General features: G+C 47.3%; 1 protein-coding gene across 1 annotated transcript in view; it reads left to right on the top strand.

Annotated features, from left to right (window-relative positions):
- Window positions 1–7,010: 7,010 nt before the first annotated feature.
- Window positions 7,011–19,384, top strand: part of USP31 (ubiquitin specific peptidase 31) — a 34,621-nt gene continuing 22,247 nt past the window's right edge. Inside the window, exon 1 of the mRNA XM_087878791.1 lies at window positions 7,011–7,664. Within this exon, the coding sequence (XP_087734917.1) occupies window positions 7,026–7,664 (639 nt within the window). The 5' untranslated portion in view covers window positions 7,011–7,025. The remainder of the gene's footprint in view (window positions 7,665–19,384) is intronic.

Raw genomic sequence — 19,384 nt, 5'->3', positions numbered from 1 at the left:
CACAAAAGTGGCGGTCAGGCCAAGCCCGGGAGACGAAGGAACGGGAGACGTGGCTGAGAGGTCCAAGATGACCTCCAGGTGAAGGGGGGGCAGGGACTTTGGCAAGAAGCCCAGCTGAGTGGGGCCCCAGGAAGCTGCCAAGAGGGCTGGCTGGGCATGGACAGAAGAGAGTGGGATTTTCCCTCTGAAGAAGGCACTTGGCACCTGGAGAGACATGATCTCGGTGGCCAGGTGACCCTTTCCAGACCATAATAATGGGCATAAATTGCAGCGACCTAACTTTCATCTAAACGTAAATGTTCTTGATGATGAGGTCTGAATGACAATGGGATGGCCTACCTATGGAGGTTATGGGCTCTCCATCCCTGTAAGATTTTAAGATGTTGGGCAACCACCTCCGCCGGATGGCTTTCCTGCCCATGACAGAGGCTTGGACTGAAAGATCCATGGGCTCCCTTGCACAATTCCGAGATTCTGCAAATCCAGCCCAGGGTGGTCTTTTGGCACTCCTCTTAAATAGACAAGGGTTTCAAGGAATACAGTATGTGGACTTAATTGCCATCCTTCAGTCAGCAGGTGACCGAGGACTAAATGTCAGATCCCTAAAAGTGATACTGCCATTCAAGTGAAGGAAGGGGGGACTTGGATGGCCTGTGTCATTAGATATTTTACAACCTATATCCTGGCGCCAAGGAAGCCTGAGATTCCCTTTACCTGCAGGAATATTTATATGATAGCCATGTGGGTTGTCTCACTTTAAAGGGAAGTGGTGGGAATGCATGTGTGTTCGGGTTCTCAAAGGAAATAGTAAAGAAAACATCTTCACACTTGTGTATTGGCTGAAATCCGCATTCTGACCTAAAGGGAGGGGTCTCTACCACTTTAATCCTACTGCTTTGCCTAAGGGCATTCAGATTGTGCTTTAACTGGATGGTTTTCACTTCTGCTTAATAAAAGAATCCTTTTGAACAACTACGTTTCAAGAGTTCGTACTTTCTTAAGCTGGAAGGAGAGGCGATCCTTACACTAAATCAGTTTCTCCTGCTATCAAAAGGACCCCAATTTTATGTACCAAACCAAGCAAACTCTGCCTTTGGGCCTGATCCAGTTTATTCAGAGACTCCTAACAGCAGAGGGTGCCACTTAGAAGCAGGTGCTCTGTGCTTCCTTCCACCATCCCGTGCCTGTGTTGGAGGTTGAAATGTGTATTTTGTAGAGATCAAGCATACCAAGGAAAGGAAGAATGTTTCTCCAGGATTGCTCTAGGTGAAACTCAGTCCTTTTGTCCACAGTGATGTCCTGTGCCAGACCACAGACCGTGTGGCCAAGAGGTCCAACTACTCAAACTGCTACAGCACAACCAACACAAGCTATGAAAAGGATAACACTGTCATACATCAAAAATATCTCAGCCAACCCAGCACAACATCACACAGTGTCACTATAGCACGCAAGCCTGCTGAAGCCCTTCAAAACATCTTAAATAAACCAAATGACACAATAGCCCATGAAGAAGAAACGGTAGTCATCTACAACATGCAGTAAGGACTATAACAGCCACTGTTAGCAGAAGAGTAGCAGAGCACTGCGTAGCAGTCAGAACACTAAATTTCATAACACATGGACAGGTTAAACTCTAGTTTTAACAGGGAAACTGTGAGCATTCTAGACCAAGCTAAATCCAAAATGCTAGGGAATTCCTGGAAGCTTCACACTCAGACAAATCAGCCATTAAGAGGCACCCAGATATAAACAATATTGACACACCATTCAAGAGGCGATAAACAACCTGAAAAAGGAAATAAAAAGACCAGAACATATCCTCTCTAGCAGCCAACACCCAGATAAGCAGGGATTAACACCAGAGAAACAATTGAACAATAAACAACAGCCTAATCAAGGAATTACCAAGGAGAAAGCCACACCCACACCAACACTGGCAGGGCAAGCTGAACAGAAAACAAACCTCATTCCCTTCTAGTACTGAAGATGTTACCTAATCAGGTAATGAAATGTCTGCAAGAAAACATCCACACTCAGGGAGCACCAAAGACTCCACAAAGGAGCCTTCCTTCGAGGGAACACTCTTCAAAAAGTTAAATCAGGTTTGAAACACCGTTAAGGGTGTTTCTCACAGCCCAATAAAAAAAGCTTTGTTCTGCATTGGCATTTATGAATGAATTTATAACAATGGTGGCCTTCCTCCCTAAAGCCACTGAAACCTGAAAATCTTGTGTGCCTGGCCAAGGCAGAGTGTTGCCTGATCCACGGGGCCCAAGCGTTTCCTGCAGGGACCGGCCGTCCCAGCAGATATAATTGTTGGGCATCAGCAGCCTGTGTGTGTGGGGAGAGCCCTGAGAATGAGGCTGCTTCTCCCCTTTTTCTCTCCTTCCCTTCCTGGTGTGTCTTTTCTTGCCATCAGCACCTGGTGGGCTTCCATGGCGGCTGCCCCCTGACCCAAGAGCCTCGCAGCTTGTTCTTGGGAGGAAACAATCAACTTGTTGGGGGCTGTAAGAAACCTTGAAGGTCAAAGTTAAGCTGCTGATTCAATGGGACGCAAGCAGAAAGAAAAATAGACAATTCACTAAAGATACAATAGAAAGTAATAGAAAAAGTAGAGCTATTTATATATTCTATTCTATTCTATATCTATTATTATTGCTTTATTTACTAATGGTGCAATCAAAATGCTTCAAGGAAGACTGCTTATTCAGGGGTAAATTATATGGTATACTCCTATTATAAAAATTGAGTGGGGAAATTTTTAACAGCTGAAAAATAAAGTATGTATGCATGTATGTATTTATCATGTTTCCAGACTGCCCATCTCCTTCAAGGAAGGGCTCTGGGTAGCGATGGTCATGTTAAACATTTTGAAAAGGAGTGAAAGTGAATAAAAGGCCAGATATGGTCTGTACTGTGAGTAAGAGGGCTGAAGGTCATAAGGAGCCTCAGAGCATGAGATGGGCAGCTCCAGAAGGACCTCCTGGCCAGAAGGTGTCCTGAGAAAGGTCCACATAGCCAGAGGAGAAGGTGCCAGGCATGGAAGAAGGAAGACCACAAGGGAAGCCCAGAGCTGGCTCGAGAATGCAAATGGTCGAAGGCTTCAAGCAGAAGAGAAACAAGAGCAACATGAGGGGAAGGGCAGGTGTGAGTCATAAATCCAGAAACCGTGAGAGAAATGCTGGAGACTGGAGGAGCTCAAGATAGAAGATGCATGAAACTGCAACTCCCTCTGATGGAGGGAGATGCTGTGGGGACTGTCTGAGGACTGATCCGATTGCTGAGACAGATTCAAAGAGGCTGTTTTCAAATGTGATCTGATTTCTTCAGGGAAAGATTTAAAACACGGATTAAAGAAAGTCAATATTTGGCACCCAGTTACTTCAGCCTCCATGGAAGTGGGCAGAACACAAAAAATTTACTGGTAACTGGATCCTGTCAAGAAGAGTCTAGACAGTCACTTATCTGAAATAGTATGGGATCTCCTGCTTGAACAGGGAGCTGGACTAGAAGACCTCTGAGGTCCCTTCCAGCTCATTCATTCTATTCTATTCATTTTAGAACCATAAAAACATACAGTTGGCAATGATAGAGGTCAATAAACTTCACCTGAGGATAGAGGATTAAAAAAAAAACCTTTTCTGAATTTGAACCGCTGGGCAGAATGCGACATCTGTATTTAAAAGCGGAATAAAAAAGGATTTCTCTCTGGGAAATATCAGAGAAATTATAACAGAAAAAAAGTCTGAGGCAGTAGAAACCAAGAGAACTTCACTGGAAAAAATATACATTAAACTGATAAACATCTAAAAGAAAAATGATGGAACGAATGAATCATATTTAATAAACATAGAAAACTATACAGCTTGTTGTGTAAATTAAATAATGCATTATATAATATTGAATATTAAGGCAGAGATTTGTCCAGGAATTTCTTAAAATGTCAGGGGTATTTGCAAGTTTTGGTAAAAAGAATTTTGTCTGTTTTCATGTGTGACACGCACTTTGCAGATGCCTCTGTAAGATGTGAAGAGTTATTGCCAAAGATGTCAAGATTTGCCAAGTGAACAAAACGAAAAAGCACTACAGGTAATCTTCAACCTAACAACAGTTCATTTGGCAATCATTCAAATTTACAAAAGCACTGAAAAAGTGACATGACCGTTTTTCACTTATGACCACTGGAGCCTCCCTGTAGTCATATGATCAAAATTTGGACACTTGGGGCACTCCTTCGCGAACCAGCAGACCGGATTGAACCTTTTTGAAAAGTAACTAGAAAAAGAGGGAAATGTATTCTATTCTAGCAGTGATTGATTGCACAAGTGGAGATGCACAACCAATGGCACCAACTCCTCTGGAATCCAAAGAAGCATCATGTATTTTTTGCCTTTGTGTTTTCCTCATAATGGGCTGTAGTGGCTCAGTGGTTAGAATACAGTACTGCAGGCTGCTTCTGCTGACTGCCAGCTGCCTGCAATCCGGCAGTTCGAATCTCACTGGCTCAAGGTTGACTCAGCCTTCCATCCTTCCGAGCTGGGTAAAATGAAGACCCAAACTGTTGGGAGTGACAGGCTGACTCTGTAAACCACTTAGAGAGGGCTGTAAAGCACTGTGAAGTGGTATATAAGTCTAAGTGCTATTGCTATTGCTATAACCTAGACGGAAGAAGGTATGCAAAGTTGCGAGAAACACTGTGATTTCTTGCAACTCTCGAACCAGGTGGTTCATCCAGAAGGCTGCAGGCTACAATGATAGAAGCACAAAGTGGATTGTCGAGAATCCCAAGAACTAGGATGGAGAAGGGTAGCGAGGCTGGCATGCCCACTTGAGACACATCCAGACTGTTCCCATTTCAATCGCCTCTATGGTGGAAGAAAATAATGCAACCATTTCAGTAAGAGAGTTGAGGAGCAATCTCTGAGAAAAAAGTAGCTATAATATGAGTATGCGTAAAAACTCAAAAGTAAAATTATTTGAACAGATTCTGGACTGTCTTCAGGAATATTAAAAAAACCCAACAACTCAGGAATGATAAGAGTTTTGAATTGAGATTCATGTCATGGCAATTCTTCTTTAAATGACTGAATACTGCATTCATGTATGTGTTGACTTGCAAGCTGCTTTTAAACCGTTTAAAAAAAAAACTCTAATGGGAAAAGTGAAACGTGTCCTTTGTTGAAGACTGAATGGTGGTTACTTTAATACTAGTGTAATTTGCAGTAGGTTTTGAAGCCCTGAACGGAGGATGTCAACAAAAGAAAAAGGAGGAATTAATCAGCTCCGACGGGCAAAGACATGTTTGAACAAGGGATGATTTTTGGAAGTAGTTTAGCAACAAGAGAGGGAGGGTTGATTTGTTCAGGGGCATAATTAATACAAGAAAGGATGTGTTCCTCAGATCTCAGCCAGATAAGGCCAGTGGCAAAACAATGGCTTATAAGAGAGGGAATGAAAGATATATCAAAAGTGGTAAGGCCTTCACTCCTACTGTAGTTTTGGTGAATAAGCCAGACAAAAATATTCATTTCCTTGTAGATTGCAGGTGGTCAATCCTAATGATTGGTTCATGGGCCTATCTAAGGCCTTGAGTAGATGGGCTTATTAGCCACTAGGGAGGCATAAAAGTTATTTCCATCTTTGCAAAGGGTCTTGGCAGATGGAAATCAGTTTAGAATCGATTGAAAAGACAGTGTGAGAATAACTTCTTATACTGATCGGAATGACAATAACCAAAACAGTGAGCAGCTGCAGCCTGCCCTTTCTTCAAAAAGAGTCCAAGTTCCAGCCTGCTGCATACAAAGAGCATCCTAAATTGTGTGCGTAGGTATGTGTATGTAATGTATCATTTGAAAGTGGGGTACTCACTGGTATTTTAAGTTTCCTTCTAAGAAATGGTATTAAATCAGAGCTCTCTGGTTTGCAAACTGAGTGAGTCAGCCATGTTTGCTTTATAGAATGAGATGGGTGGCATATACATTTAAATAAGTAAGTAACAGATTAACTGAGTTGGAAGGGACCTTATAGGTCATCTAGTCCAACCCTCCCACTCAAGCCGGAGACCCTACAGTAACTGTGCAGGAGAGGCCAACGGAATGTTAAAGTGCCCAGCAGAAGCTGAGTGTCCAGACCACGGAAGGTAAGAGCTGCCCTGCAGCCCAGGCTCTGGGCACCAAAGGGAGGCATTTAGATCATCTGGAGCAGGTCCAGGAAAGGGCAACCAAGAAAACCAGAGATTAGAAAGGAGATGGAGGGAACCTTAAACGTTCAGCCTTGAGAAGTGAAGGGCCAGCCCTCCTCAAGTAGCCGAATGACCCTCCAGACCGGTTGTCCTCCACCACTGGGGGGTCTTTTTGTCAACAAACGACGTTTTTTCAAACTTTACTCCCCCTCCCAGCAACAAACACCTTTCCAGAAGCCCCAGCGGTGCCTGAGTCGGTCTGCCTCGAAACCCTCGCGGGGCTTCTTCACATGGGCAGCCCGGCTCTCCAGCTCTCCAGGCAGCCAGGATGGGGGGATTCTGGGGGGCAGCCGGGGGGGAGCAGCTCAAGGCGGATCCGTGCCTGGCGTGTGTGTGTGGGGGGGATTCGGATCGGGGGACCCACCCAAGGAGGGTACCCGGCCCCCCGGCCTTCCTGCTGGCTGCGGCGGAGGCGGCCTGTGGCTCCTTCCCGAGTCTCGAGGGTGGGGGGGGGTTCCTGGGCCCAAAAGCCCCTCCGCGCACTCCCCCCACCCTTACAGGAGAGCGGGGGGGAGGGGCTGTGGGAGGACCCAGGCTCGGCCATAGGGATGGGGCCGCGCGGGCCCTTTAAGGCCTGCCCGACTCCAAGATGGCGGCCCGCCCCGGCAGAGAGAGAGCGCGGCGCCCGGCCCCGAGATGGCGCGGCCGGCTTCGTGCGTGACGCCCCGCCGTGCGCGCCCCGCCCCGCCCCGCCCCTGCCGCCGCCGGAGCCCTCCGCCGCCTGACCCGCCGGCCCGGTTGCGGCGCTGCCCCCCCCCCTCCGCCCGCCGGGAGAGGCGCCATGGCGGGCCGGGTGAGCGGCGCGCCGGTCCCGGGGCTGCCGGCGTCCGGGGCGGCGGGCGCGGGGCCGGCGGCGGCGGCGGGCAAGGAGAAGGAGAAGCGGTCGCTGGGGAAGCGGCTGCTCTTCCGCGGGCGCGGCGCGGGGGGCTCCTCGCTGGGCGGGCTGGTGAGCCGCGTGCTGCGGACGCTCTCCACGCTCTCGCACCTGGGCGGCGAGCACGGGACCCCCGCCGCCCCCGCCCCCCCCGCCCCGCCGGCCCCCCCCGAGCAGCAGCAGCAGCAGCAGCCGCCCCCGGCAGCGCGGCGGGAGGAGGAGCGGCCCGAGCAGGCGGGGCCCCCGTCGGCGGCGACCCCCGGCGCGCCCTGCTGCCCCCCGGCCGTCGCGGCGCTGGTGCCCGGCGTGTCGGGGCTGCGCAACCACGGGAACACGTGCTTCATGAACGCCGTGCTGCAGTGCCTGAGCAACACGGAGCCGCTGGCCGAGTTCCTGGCGCTGGAGCAGTTCCGCGGGCCCGCCCCGCCCCCGCCGCCCGAGCCAGAGCCCGAGCCCCGCGCCGGGGAGGTGACGGAGCAGCTGGCGCAGCTGGTGCGCGCCCTCTGGACCCTCCAGTACACGCCGCAGCACAGCCGCGAGTTCAAGGTGAGCCCGCCCGGCCCCGCAGTGCGGAGAGCGGCTCCGGCCCTCCCCAGCCGCCGCGGAGGAAAGGCCGCCTGTGGTTGTGGCGCCCTAGAAGCGCCTGGGCGCTGCCTGAGCTGCGCGGGTTGCTGGAAACGCTCCGTTGCCGGACTCGGTGCCGTTGATATGCAGCCTTTTGCCCCGTCGGGGTTGTTTTCTCCTTGGCACATCCTTCCTTGGGCTGGTGTCTTTGTCTGGGGTTAATCCCTGCTTCTCTGGGGGTTGATAACTGGCAAGGAGGGGTTCTGGGCTTTCTGTTGCCCTTTGAGCTTTTGGATTGTCTCTTCTGAATAGCATCCAAGGGTTGTTTATCTCCCTGTGCCCCTTGATGGCTGAATTGGTCCATGTGTCTCGGGCTCTCCCTCTGTGCCTTCCTTCCATCTGCTTCCCTTTTGAGGGGATTTGTCTGCAGTTCTTGTGGTTTCTTTGGTGGATGTCCACCATCAGCTGAAAGGGGTCCCATCTTGTTCTGGTGCCCTGACTTTTTCTAAGGCTGCCCCTGTGCCAAAATATGCCAGGCTGCTAGGCCGCAGCAGGAGAAGATAGATGTGCTACCGGAGACTCTTCTGGGTGCCTTTTAATAAAATCCTAGTTTTGAGAGAGGCTGTCTGGTCCCTGTGTTCGACCCCTTGCTCGGGGCAGGCATCCCAGGCAAAATAATCCAATAATGGCTGCTCAAACAAGGGGAGCCACCCATCCCTCTGTTTTGAGTGCAGGATACAGAAAATGGGATTTAAGCTGCAGATTCTGAGAAAACTTTAGAAAAAGCTTCCTGACAGCTCCTGCATTAGTACGTTTTTGAGAGACATCAGTCAATTTCACATCTGCAGTCTTCAATTTTTACCAGGTTTTGGGCTTTTCCTCTGAGATTTCTATATGCATTCTGAAATCTCACAAGATTTGGCAGTCTTTTGTGTAATGAACTGACAAAAGTGGTGCCATGATATTGTGCCACAAATTCTGCCCCTTTGGAGCATGGTGAGATGTCACAATACATGTAGAAAAGGATTAGGCTTCTGTTTATTGTGATGCTGCTGGTATCAGGCAGGCTCCCAAGAGACCTCAGTGGTCCTGTGAGGTTTGAAGCTTGGGAAATGGCATGGCATTGCAGGTGTCTGCCTGGCTGCCAAGAGAGTTTTCAGGCAGCAGCCAGTGAAAAACAAGATAAGAGCACATCTGGCTGTTGTACAAACAGAGGAGAGGTGGAAACAGGCCAGCTTGCCTGACAGAGGGGTGTAACCATGTCTGAATGCTGTAATAAGGAGGAATTTTCTGACAGAACAATCAACCAAAGGAACAGAAGTTGCCTTTGGAAGTTGTGGGAACTTCATCACTGGAAGCTTTCAAGAAGAGACTGGACTGCCATTTGTCAGAAATGGTGAAGGGTCTCCTGCTTGGGCGGGGGGGGGGGTTGGACTAGATGACCTACAAGGTCCCTTCCAACTCTGTTAATCTGTTAAAATGGTCTGGGCTTCCTAGTACACTTGTCATTTAGTTCCCGGATTACTTGTCAGCTCTGTTGAGTGGTTCTAGTTGTGGTTGGGTGAAGGCTGGCCATTGAGTGAGCCAAGCTGTGCACTGAGTGAGCATTATGGACTGTGCAGATGGGAATGAACGTGAATGCAGGTCTGCAAACCTCCATATAATGGGTTTCACACAATAATTGGTCACACAATGGGTTTCTTATGGCAACGACATGAGGAGGGGCAGATCTGCTGTTGGGATCTCTCTCTGTAAGGGCCAAGATGGGGAGAGGCTGCCTTCCAGCCCTTGGAATGCCTGATGCAATTGGCCTGTTAGAAGGCTGGACAGGATGGAGAGAGTTCTGTGTGGTCAAGCCACCCCTGGCACAGCCCAGCGCCACTCTGAATGGGGTTTGGGCATCCATGCATCAACGGTGAAATAGTGGAGCTCTACCATTATGGGTCTCCCTGTGAGTAGTGGTTTTTCTTGGTCCCATTGCAGCTCCTGCCTGATCTTCAAAAATAGTCCCAAAGAGAGACTGTTGCTGTGGGATGACACTGTCAGAGCTTCTGCTGTGTGAGGACGTAAGGGTGGCTACCCACTCTATCTCTCGGAGCCATCTGTCCGAATGGTCGGCATAGTCCTCCTTCCCTTAAGCCCACGGAACAGAGCAAGAGAGCGGGCTGTTGTGGCATTCAGCTGGAGGCCTTTCGTATCAAAAGGGGGGAAATGCTAACACCTTGGAAGGTAGACCCAAGATCCAGAAGGATCTTGGCAGACGTGAACACTGGGCCCTATACAACAGCATTAAATTCAGTGGTGAGAAAAGCAAGGTTTACATCGATGAGAAAAACCAAATGCATATATAATAGGTGGGACCTGGCTCAACAATAGCAACTGCGAGAGGGATCTAGGAGTCCTAGTGAACAGTCAGTTAAATGTGAGCCAGTAGTGTGCTACAGCTGCCATAAAGGCCAATGCAGTCCTGGGCTGTATCTACAGATGGATAGCATCAAGATCAGGTGAAGTGTTAGTGCTGCTTTGTACTGCACTGGTAAGACCACATTTGGAACAATATCTCCAGTTTTGGTCACCACAATACCAACGTTGCAGTGAAAAGCAACAAACATGATTAGGGGATGACTAAACTTTATGACGAACGGTTGCAGGAACTGGGTATGTCTAGCCCAATGAAGACAAGTACTGGGAGTGACAAGATAACAGTCTTCAATACTTGGGGGGGCTGACACACAGAAGAGGAGATCTAAAGTACTTGAGGGCAGGACAAAAAGTAACAGATGGAAGCTTATCAAAGAGAGGTCCAACCTAGAATTAAGGATAAATTTCCTGACACTGAGAACAATTCATCAGTGAAAAGGTTGTGGGTGGTTCATCACTGGAAGTTTTTAAGAAGAGACTGGACAGCCAGTTGTCTGAAATGGTACAAGGTTTCCTGCTTGAGCAGGGGGCTGGACTAGAAGACCTCCAAGGTCCCTTCCAACTGTTATTCTTTTATTCTGTTAAAAGCAGGTACTAGTATTATGCAGGGATTCAGAACTATTTTGCTTGCTTCATAAAAGACTCTTGGGGTCATCTTTAACAGTATAATTGAAAATGATTTATCTTTGCAACAGTTTCTTTGCACAGTTTACATTGATTCAGTTAGTGGCTGATCACTTCTTTTTGTTTCATTGGATGCTGAGTGTGGCTGTGGTTGAGTGGGCTACGTTTTTTAGGGTGTTGTGAGAGTCTGTGGGTAGAGTAGTTGGGCAATGAATTTGGGGATCCTTCAGATTGGATGGGTTTGGCTGGTATCCCTTACCAGGCCTTCGGGAGACTTGGGCAGAAATCTTTTGAATGTGGCATCGATGTCCCAGGATGGGCAGGATGTAGCTTGGGGGACATTTGGAGGCACTATTTTGTGGTCAACTGGTTGTAAGAAAGTATTTATAGGCTGGGCGTTAGGAATCAACAATCCCAATTGATTTTATTGTCCCAGCCTCCGTGCTGTGTAACAACCTCCCAGGCTGACTCCTGGACTGGCTTGGTGGGCACTGGAGTTTCCTTGACTTAAGGTATTCAACCCCAACCTGCCTTCGACCTGTGGGTGCTGGGCAAGGTCATCCAAAGACATGGGGTGAGCTGTCAACAACTTTCTGATGATCCTCAACTTTCTGTCACTGGCTAGCTGAGTGATGCCATGGAGGTTCTGTCTGAGTGTCTGGAGTCTGTAGGGGAAAGAATACGCTGAAACCCCTGCCAAGAACGAGCTGCTTTGGGTTGAGGGCTTGCTGGTTCCATCTCTTGCTCTGGATGTGGTTGCACAGGTAGCTATTGTGACTAGAAGAACCTTTGCAGAGCATCATATTGTGTCCCCTCTGCACCCTTCCCTGGTCCAAGGGGCTCTGCTCATGGCCACCGACACCGTAGTCACCTTCCAGATGAACTACTGTAATGTAGGGCTGACCTTGAAGAGCAACTGGTACAATATGCAATGACACGGGTGGTTCTCGAGCTCTGCTTGTTACACATTTGCTTTGTGAGCTCCGTTGTTTGCCAGTGTGCTTCCTGGTTAAATGCAAGGTGTTAGTGGACCCCTATAAAGCCCTTGTGGCAGGGGCAGATGATTTGTGGGGTTCCGTCTCCCTGACTGTGTGTCCTTCCCTTCAGATCTGGCAGGAGGCGCCTGCTATGGAGCCCACCAATTCAGGGCAAAGGTCTCCCCTCTGCGCCTGCCCTGTGGGGCACCCTCCCCCAGATGTCAGTTTGGCCCTGTCCCAGTCGGCTTTTCACAAGGCCCTGAAGTGTGCTTGTGTTACTGGGTGTGGGAATCGAAGTGCCAGTTTGGGGTTCTGAAGTTAGTGGTGCTGGTTATCTTGCCTGTTTATTCTGTATTTTGTATTTTTGGTAGGTTGGCTGATTCTGTTGTTGGCCACACAGAGTCACCTATTTCAGGGGTGTCAAACTCACGACACGTCATGTGATGTATCGCAACTTTTTCCCCCTTCATTAAACCGGAGGTGGGCATGACCAGCATATGATGCATCTACCCTGCAGGCCGTGAGTTTGACACCTCTGACCTATTTGCTATGTATTTGCTATATACATCTGTTGAGATAAATAATAAAATTCTGAGACTCATGACTAGGAAGCAGTTTTACTCTACATCCAGTCTTTCTTCCCATACAGGTAGTCCTCGATTTACAACAGTTCATTTAGTGAACATTCGAAGTTATAATGGCACTGAAAAAAGTGACTTACAACTATTTTTCATACTTACAACTGCTACAACATCCCCATGGCCACATGATCAAGATTCAGATGCTTGGCAACTGTCTCATATATATGACAGTTGCAGCATCCTGGGGTCATGTGATCCACTTTTGCGACCTTTTGCCAAGCAAAGTCAATGGTGAAGCCAGATTGACTTAATCACCATGTTACTAATTTAACAATTGCAGGTGATTCACTTAACAACTTTGGCAAGAAAAGTCGTAAAATAGGACAAAACTCACTTAACCTTTGCCTTGCTTAGTAACAGAAATTTTGAGCTCAGTTGTGGACGTAAGTGGAGGACTACCTGTGTTATAGACTAACCTTATAATGCTTGCAGAAGTCCTAATGAACAGCTGGTTTCTTTCATCCCAAGGCAGATGCGTTCTCCAGTTCTAATTCATAGTTCCCTTTGCCACTAGTAAAGTTAAGTTAGCAGGGTTGCAAAGCTAACCAATACCTTCCCCATCAGTTGACACCGGATTCTTCTGGTATTGCCAAAATCCAAGACATGTTTGAAAAGGGTCTGGCTGGGTTTTGGAGACCTCAGCCTGTTTGTCATCTGTTTTGGTTGCCTTGTTCTTGCTAAACTTTTGGCCACAGAAGAGATCCAGTTCCTGCCCTTCAGGGATCCCTCCTCTCTCCCTGAAGAGGTTCTGCAGCTTCCTCAGGATTAAAGGGACCTAGGAAACAAGAGATGTTTCCTCCTTTTAAAAATTCTGTTCTGGTTTGTAACTTCCACAAGGTTCTTGCATGGAAAATCCTTTATACAGATGTGAACTACCCAAGTTTAATTTTAATCTCTAAAATTTTAATTTTAATCTGTTTAATCTCTATTACAAAAGATTTAATTTCTCTTAGGACGTATTTTCCTATTCTCTTTGAATGGAGGTTTTGAGTCAGCAGTTGGGAACGCAAGAAATTTGGGCGGATTAGAATACGGAGATGTTGGGCATTAAATGAGCTCACGATTTGGTGCCATTTGTACAGCACGGGGTCTTAGTTGCTGCCACAGTTCATATTTATTGCTTGCTTCCATCCATGAAAAAAATCCCATACTGTTTTTATTCCACAATAAAAAATGTGTGGAAATTGGCTCTCCACACAGACAGGTGTTATTCTTCCCTATTCCTCTTTTCTCACACCAGCACACCAGCTTCCCTTGATGTTTGTATGCAGCATCCTTCCCAAGGTTCGCCCTGTTTCCCAAGAACCGAAAAGAAGAATTACGTGGAACAGTTGGGGAAAATGGGATTCCCTGGTCTATTGAGCTGTTCTGTCAAGCTCAAAACTCACTGAAAAAACAACTCTCTGCAGGGTGGGATCTGTCATTGCCCCCTCCCTGAGATGTGTCAGCGCCTCCAGCAGAGAAACTGAGGCAGGCAGTTCCCATGAACGACTGATATCCAACTGAACGTCACTCATTTCTGTCCTCTATTAACTCTGAACCCCTCCCCATTCCATTTGTGGTAGCCAGGGACACCATCATCTTCTCTTCTCTTGGGTGCCCCCTTTCTAACTTGTTCTGCATAGATCCATCTGAACATAATTCCTCTATGGGGAGACCAGCAAAGCAAACAAGAATCGAGGCACTCTTCCCTTTCCCCCTCACCTATCTCCAAGCAGGGGTCCCTCATCATCATCATCATCAATCTCCTCCTCCTCCTCTTCCTCCTCCCCCTCCCTTTTATAGCTTCCACATCTGAAGTGGTGGATCAGCATTGTTGTAGGTCTGAGCCAAATGAGGAATGCTGTACTGTAGCTTCCTGTGGGCTGAGGGTGATGGGAGGATTAAAGGGCAACAAACTGAGTGGAGGTTGGAGAGGCCGAGGTGGTGGCAAAATCTTCAGATCCACTGTAGCTTGTGGAGTTAGATAAAATAAGCGCACCATCTTCCTCAGCCTGGGGCCCTTCTCCAGATATTGGGTTATACTTCCCAGTATTTATAATAGAAGGAGTTGCAGCCATTACGGCAAAAACTGAGAAACTGGGAAAACGGAGTAATGGGCTGGCCAATCAGACGGTGACAATACAGGTAGTCCTTGAGTTACGACCACAATTGAGCACAGAATTTGTGTTGCTAAGTGAGAAATTTGTTAAGTCAGTTTTGCCCAATTTTACAACTTTTCTTGCCACATTTGTCAAGTCAATCACTGCAGTTGTTAAACATGATTGCTAAGTGAATCTGACTTCCTGGTTGACTTTGCTTCTCAGAAGGTTGCAAAAGGTGATCATGTGACCCCCAAGAGACACTGCAGCCGTCATAAATGTGAATCAGTTGTCAAGCGTCCAAATGTAAGTCATGTGACCACGAGGGACTGCAACGGTCATAAGTGTGAAAAATGGTCATTTTTCAGTGCTGTTGTAACTTCTAACAGTCACTAAGCAAACCATTGTAAGTCGAGGACTACCTGTATTGGATTCATCTTGCCAGGTCAGCGGGGAGAGGGATTTCGGGAAATCCCAAACGAAAGGAGAGGCCTGGGAATAACTGCCCTTATCGAGGAAATAGGTTTAGAATAATTTTAAGGCTGTGATAGGCTAGTATTGGTGGACTATAGAGATTTATAGAAATAAATGAATCCTTTAAAAATTATTTATTAGACATCATCATGCTCCTATGTTAACCAACTGTATGTGCTATCCTGTCTCTTCTTCCCAACATTCATTACTTAGCGGTGGCTGTAACACAAAAGGATAATAAAGGAGAAAACGCTGCAACAAGAAGGAAGATAAGTCACGTTCAATACATTTACCAGGGCCAGTCAAAGCATCATTTTGAGCTATCCAGAACTATCCAGCAGGAACTCCTCTCAAAGGGAGATGGGTGGTTTAGAAACAGGAAATGTAAATAAGTTAAAGATACTACAGAAGTGGAAGGAGGGTCTGAGGAAGAAGCGAGAAAACTCAGGAATTCAGCCATGAGGTTGGTAGCTTCAAGGTGCATTAAGTCACTGGATGTCATCCCTGCTCTGAAAACGGAAATGTCACTATTGCTTAGTCTGGCACTTTCTCCATATTTCATGATTTTGTGTAACGTGTCATCTGAAGAAGTAAAAAAAAAACACCATGCATGTGGTTTGATCATTCATGACAAACAATTTAAAGTGGTGCTAATAAAAATATTGCCCAATTATAGAAGTTGTATACAACTTTACAAAACTTTATCTCAGTTTCTGTGTCTAGGAGAAGCCACAAGAAAGACATCAACATTATCTGATGAAAAATGCTTCCTGACAGGTGGCTTTGCGTGCCATTGACCAAACTGGATCTGGAAGGATCCTCAACCAACAGGCCTCACGGAGAAACGGCCTTCTCTGGAACAGTCTGACTCCCGTCGCCTGAGATGTTTGGCTGGCACAAATACTTTGCATTTAAGTCAGATGATGCTGTGGGAATGCTGAACTGGTGTATGAAACTGGCGATTGGCTGGCTGAAACGTGATAGTGGGAAGATGAAGGTTTCTCCCAAGTTTGTTTTTCTGCTCCGATAGCTGAGAACTGGGCCTCTCAATAGCTGTTGATATCAGTCAGGCATGGTATCTTTGTGAAATGACTGGAAAGGGAGTGGAACTTAATTTTGGGCAGTGGCTCTGATCCTTCTTGGAAAAGTTGATTCCAGAAGATATTTCTGGAGTTATTTAGACATTGTGCCCTAAATGGCACTAGAGGGGGTTGGTCTAGTGACCACCGATATCCTCAGCAGAGACTCTGTGCATCCATCCAGCACCAGAGATGCATTTGACACATCTCTGTGAGAGGACTTGTTTGGCTGGAACCCTACCAAGTTGAACATGCATAATGCCCATCGGTCTGGTTAATTTTATTTTTAATTCATCTGAACTGCCTCTATGGTATTGTGTGTAATTGTACAGCCTTGGGGCTTATTGTAGAAAAGAGAGCAAGATTTTTTAGAAAATTGTTTAGTGTCCATCTGTGTGGCACCAATTACAGAGGAGATGAGAGAAGGCCAGCTCCACTGATATGGACACGTCCAGAGAGCAGCACCTTCCACCGTTGCCAAGACAGCCTACCAACTAGAAGTCAATGGTCGGCGACCTTGTGGGTGTCTAAAACAGAGATGGCAAGGCACCATCAACAAAGACATGCAAGCCACGGGCCTGCGCCCCGGAGATGCAGTTGACCATGCAAAGTGGCGTTCAATGATACAAAAAGCAGAGCCTGTATCTGCGGGAATACGCTAGATAAAAGAAGAAGTAGTTTAAGTGTCCATCATAGAGTGCCTGATAACTGATCTTCTAACCGGGTCCTTGTTTGAGCAGATTCTCTAGGAAGGGGCTGCGTGTGATCCTTCATTGGCTTTGGAAGAGGCCTTAAGCAGCATGAAGAGAAGGAGCTTCTCAGGGAACTGTTTGAGAGAAGAACACAATTGTTCTGTCCGGTCAAGCCAATAGCTAAATCGCTCCTACTTCAGAAATTTAATCCATCTTGAAGTTACTGCTGGTGAAACAAAGTTTAAGTGGAGGAATGTACAATTGCTGCATTCTCAGTTGTTGTAAACTGAAAATTCATTGAAATGTAACACAGCCTAGACTTTGGAGGCCTCCAAGGCCTTATCTCTCAGCTATGTTGACCTGCTTTCTTCCCGTCCTTGAGAGGGAAGGACTTTCTGTCAGTTTGCCACTCTTCAGCAGCAGGGCAGGGAGTGTTGGCTGCTGTCATAAGATGTAAACCAACACTCAGAAACTGTAAAAAAAGAGAGTGGAGGAGGAGGAGGAGGTGGTGGTGTTAGGTATTTCAAGACATTTTCTTTTCTGGAGGTGTTTGGCAGCACAAGATTTAGCAGTAACTGTAAGTCTCTGCCTCTCCCCCATCCCCCATTCCACTTTGCAAATCCCTGGCTCTGGTGTTGCATCTTAGTGTGCAGGGAGGGATGGAGAGGAAGGGAAGTTGCCTGGGTGCAACTTGGGTATGGTCCACAATACGTTAGGAAGCAAGCATTCCCCTGAGCTGAGAGTTGAAAAGGCATAGGAAATGAACATGGGTAAAATCTCCAAGGAAGCCTATCGGCATAAGAGCTGGAAGAAGGAAGTCAGGAAAGCTAAAATAGAAAATAAATGTAGCTTGCAAGAAGAGCTAAAAGTAACAACAGGCCTTTTTGGATATACTGGTAGAAGGAGGGCGGGAGGGCCCTTTTTCGGAAGGAAAGCTGTTTCACTGCCCCCCAGAAGAGCAGCTGACTTGGGTAATTGCAGACTCGCACCCCAGATGCCCATGTGGGGCAGAACCTGGAACAGATCATTAAGTCGTCAGCCTGGGAGCCTTTGTTTGAAGGCGTTCCCTGGGCCTTTTTAACTTTGCAGCTCTTCCTTTTTATCTATATAGTAATCTGATTTTTAGCTTTGTTTTTAACTATTGCTTTTATGTCATTTTACTGTTCTGCCGGTAAACTGCCCAGAGGCATGGAAGTGTGATGTGCAGTATAGAAATCTGGTAAATAAATAAATAAATTTAGCCGTGCTAAATGCGGAAGGCATGGCTTGGCAGAATTAAGCCATGTCAAACTGACCTGATCAACATTTATGACAGGGGGATCAGTTTAGTTGGCCAGAGAAAGTAGCAAGGCCACCATTTGCAAATGATACAAAGATTGGGGAAGCTAATAGGAACCTCTCAGAGGAGGGAATCAAGTTTCAGGGGGATCTTGAATGATGGGCAGAAAGCAGTGAGGTGAATTCCAACAGAGATGGGGGTCTTGCCTTTGGGTAGGGGAGATCAAAGGCAAGAGTCTGGGGTGGGGGGAGCCCAACATGGGTGGCAGTAGGTGCAGAAAGGAATTCAGGCCAATCACGAACCAAGGTGGTGATGCTGCAAAACAAACAAACAAGCAAAAAACAAAACAAAACAACCCCCCCACCCCCCCAAACCTTAGGCCGCAACAACAGAAAAATCTAATGGCCAAGTTCAGAGAAGCCTTGGTTCCTCTCCGTCCTGCATTAATCAGAATTCACACACACAATTCAGCTCTGGGCTGTGCAACTTGGGAAGGACCCTGACAAAGTGGAGCAAACGGGTAAGAGGTCTGGAAGGAGAAAAACCTCTGAGGAACAGTTGGGGAATGATTGGGTATATTTAGTCAGGAGAATAAAATATTTTGGGGTGACACAACAGCTGCTTCCAAACAGATGTAGAGTTGTTCAGAGGTGCTTTGGAAGGTGGGGCATGAAATGGTGGGTCTAAATTGCAAGGAGGTGGATTTGGTTGGTCATAAAACCAGAATCCAATGTTCCATGTTGACAATAGCAATAAGACTTCTGGATCATTCCGCAGTGCTTTACAGCCCTCTCTTAGTGGTTTACAGAGTCAGCATATTCCCCCTCAACAATCTGGGTCCTCATTTTACTGACCTGGGAAGGATGGAAGGCTGGGCCAACCTTGAGCCGGTCAGGATCGAACTGCTGGCAGTGAGCAGAGTCAACCTGCAATCTTGCATTCAAACCACTGTACCACCAGGGCTGCCCGAGGAAGTGGCGGGCTCTCTTGGCTGGAAGGATGGACTTGGTGTCCATGTGTCCATCGTATAATATGTGTGGTAGGGGATTCTTGCAGTGGGCAGAGGGTTGAAATGGATGATTCCCACAATCCCTCCCAACTCTTAGATTCTGTGATGCTCTGAACTAGTCAAGACAATCTGGCTCTGGTGGGACATTCCTTGGATGCATCCCTTTTGTGGCCTGAGAACATTTAAGTTCTGACAATACTGTTTGTGTGCCAAGTGCCAACACCCAAATCCGAGGTTACTTATATAGCTGTTAAAGTGGGGGGGGGGGCACTGTGATGTTGCTCTCCAAGGTGGTAGCAGCATATTGTGGGGTTTTTTTTCCTCATTAAACTTAAATCTGTGGCTTTGAGTAGTAGCAGAATGGCACCTATCTTCTTAGCCTCCCCTTCTGTGCCTGTTCATTTTAAGGCCTTGTAGAATTTCCC

The sequence above is a fragment of the Pantherophis guttatus genome, chromosome 14 (assembly GCF_059756535.1).
Source record: "Pantherophis guttatus breed Tessera chromosome 14, ASM5975653v1, whole genome shotgun sequence".
NCBI classification, from domain to species: domain Eukaryota; kingdom Metazoa; phylum Chordata; class Lepidosauria; order Squamata; family Colubridae; genus Pantherophis; species Pantherophis guttatus.
Note: the sequence above shows the minus strand (reverse complement) of the source record. Positions and strands in the feature narration are given on the sequence as shown.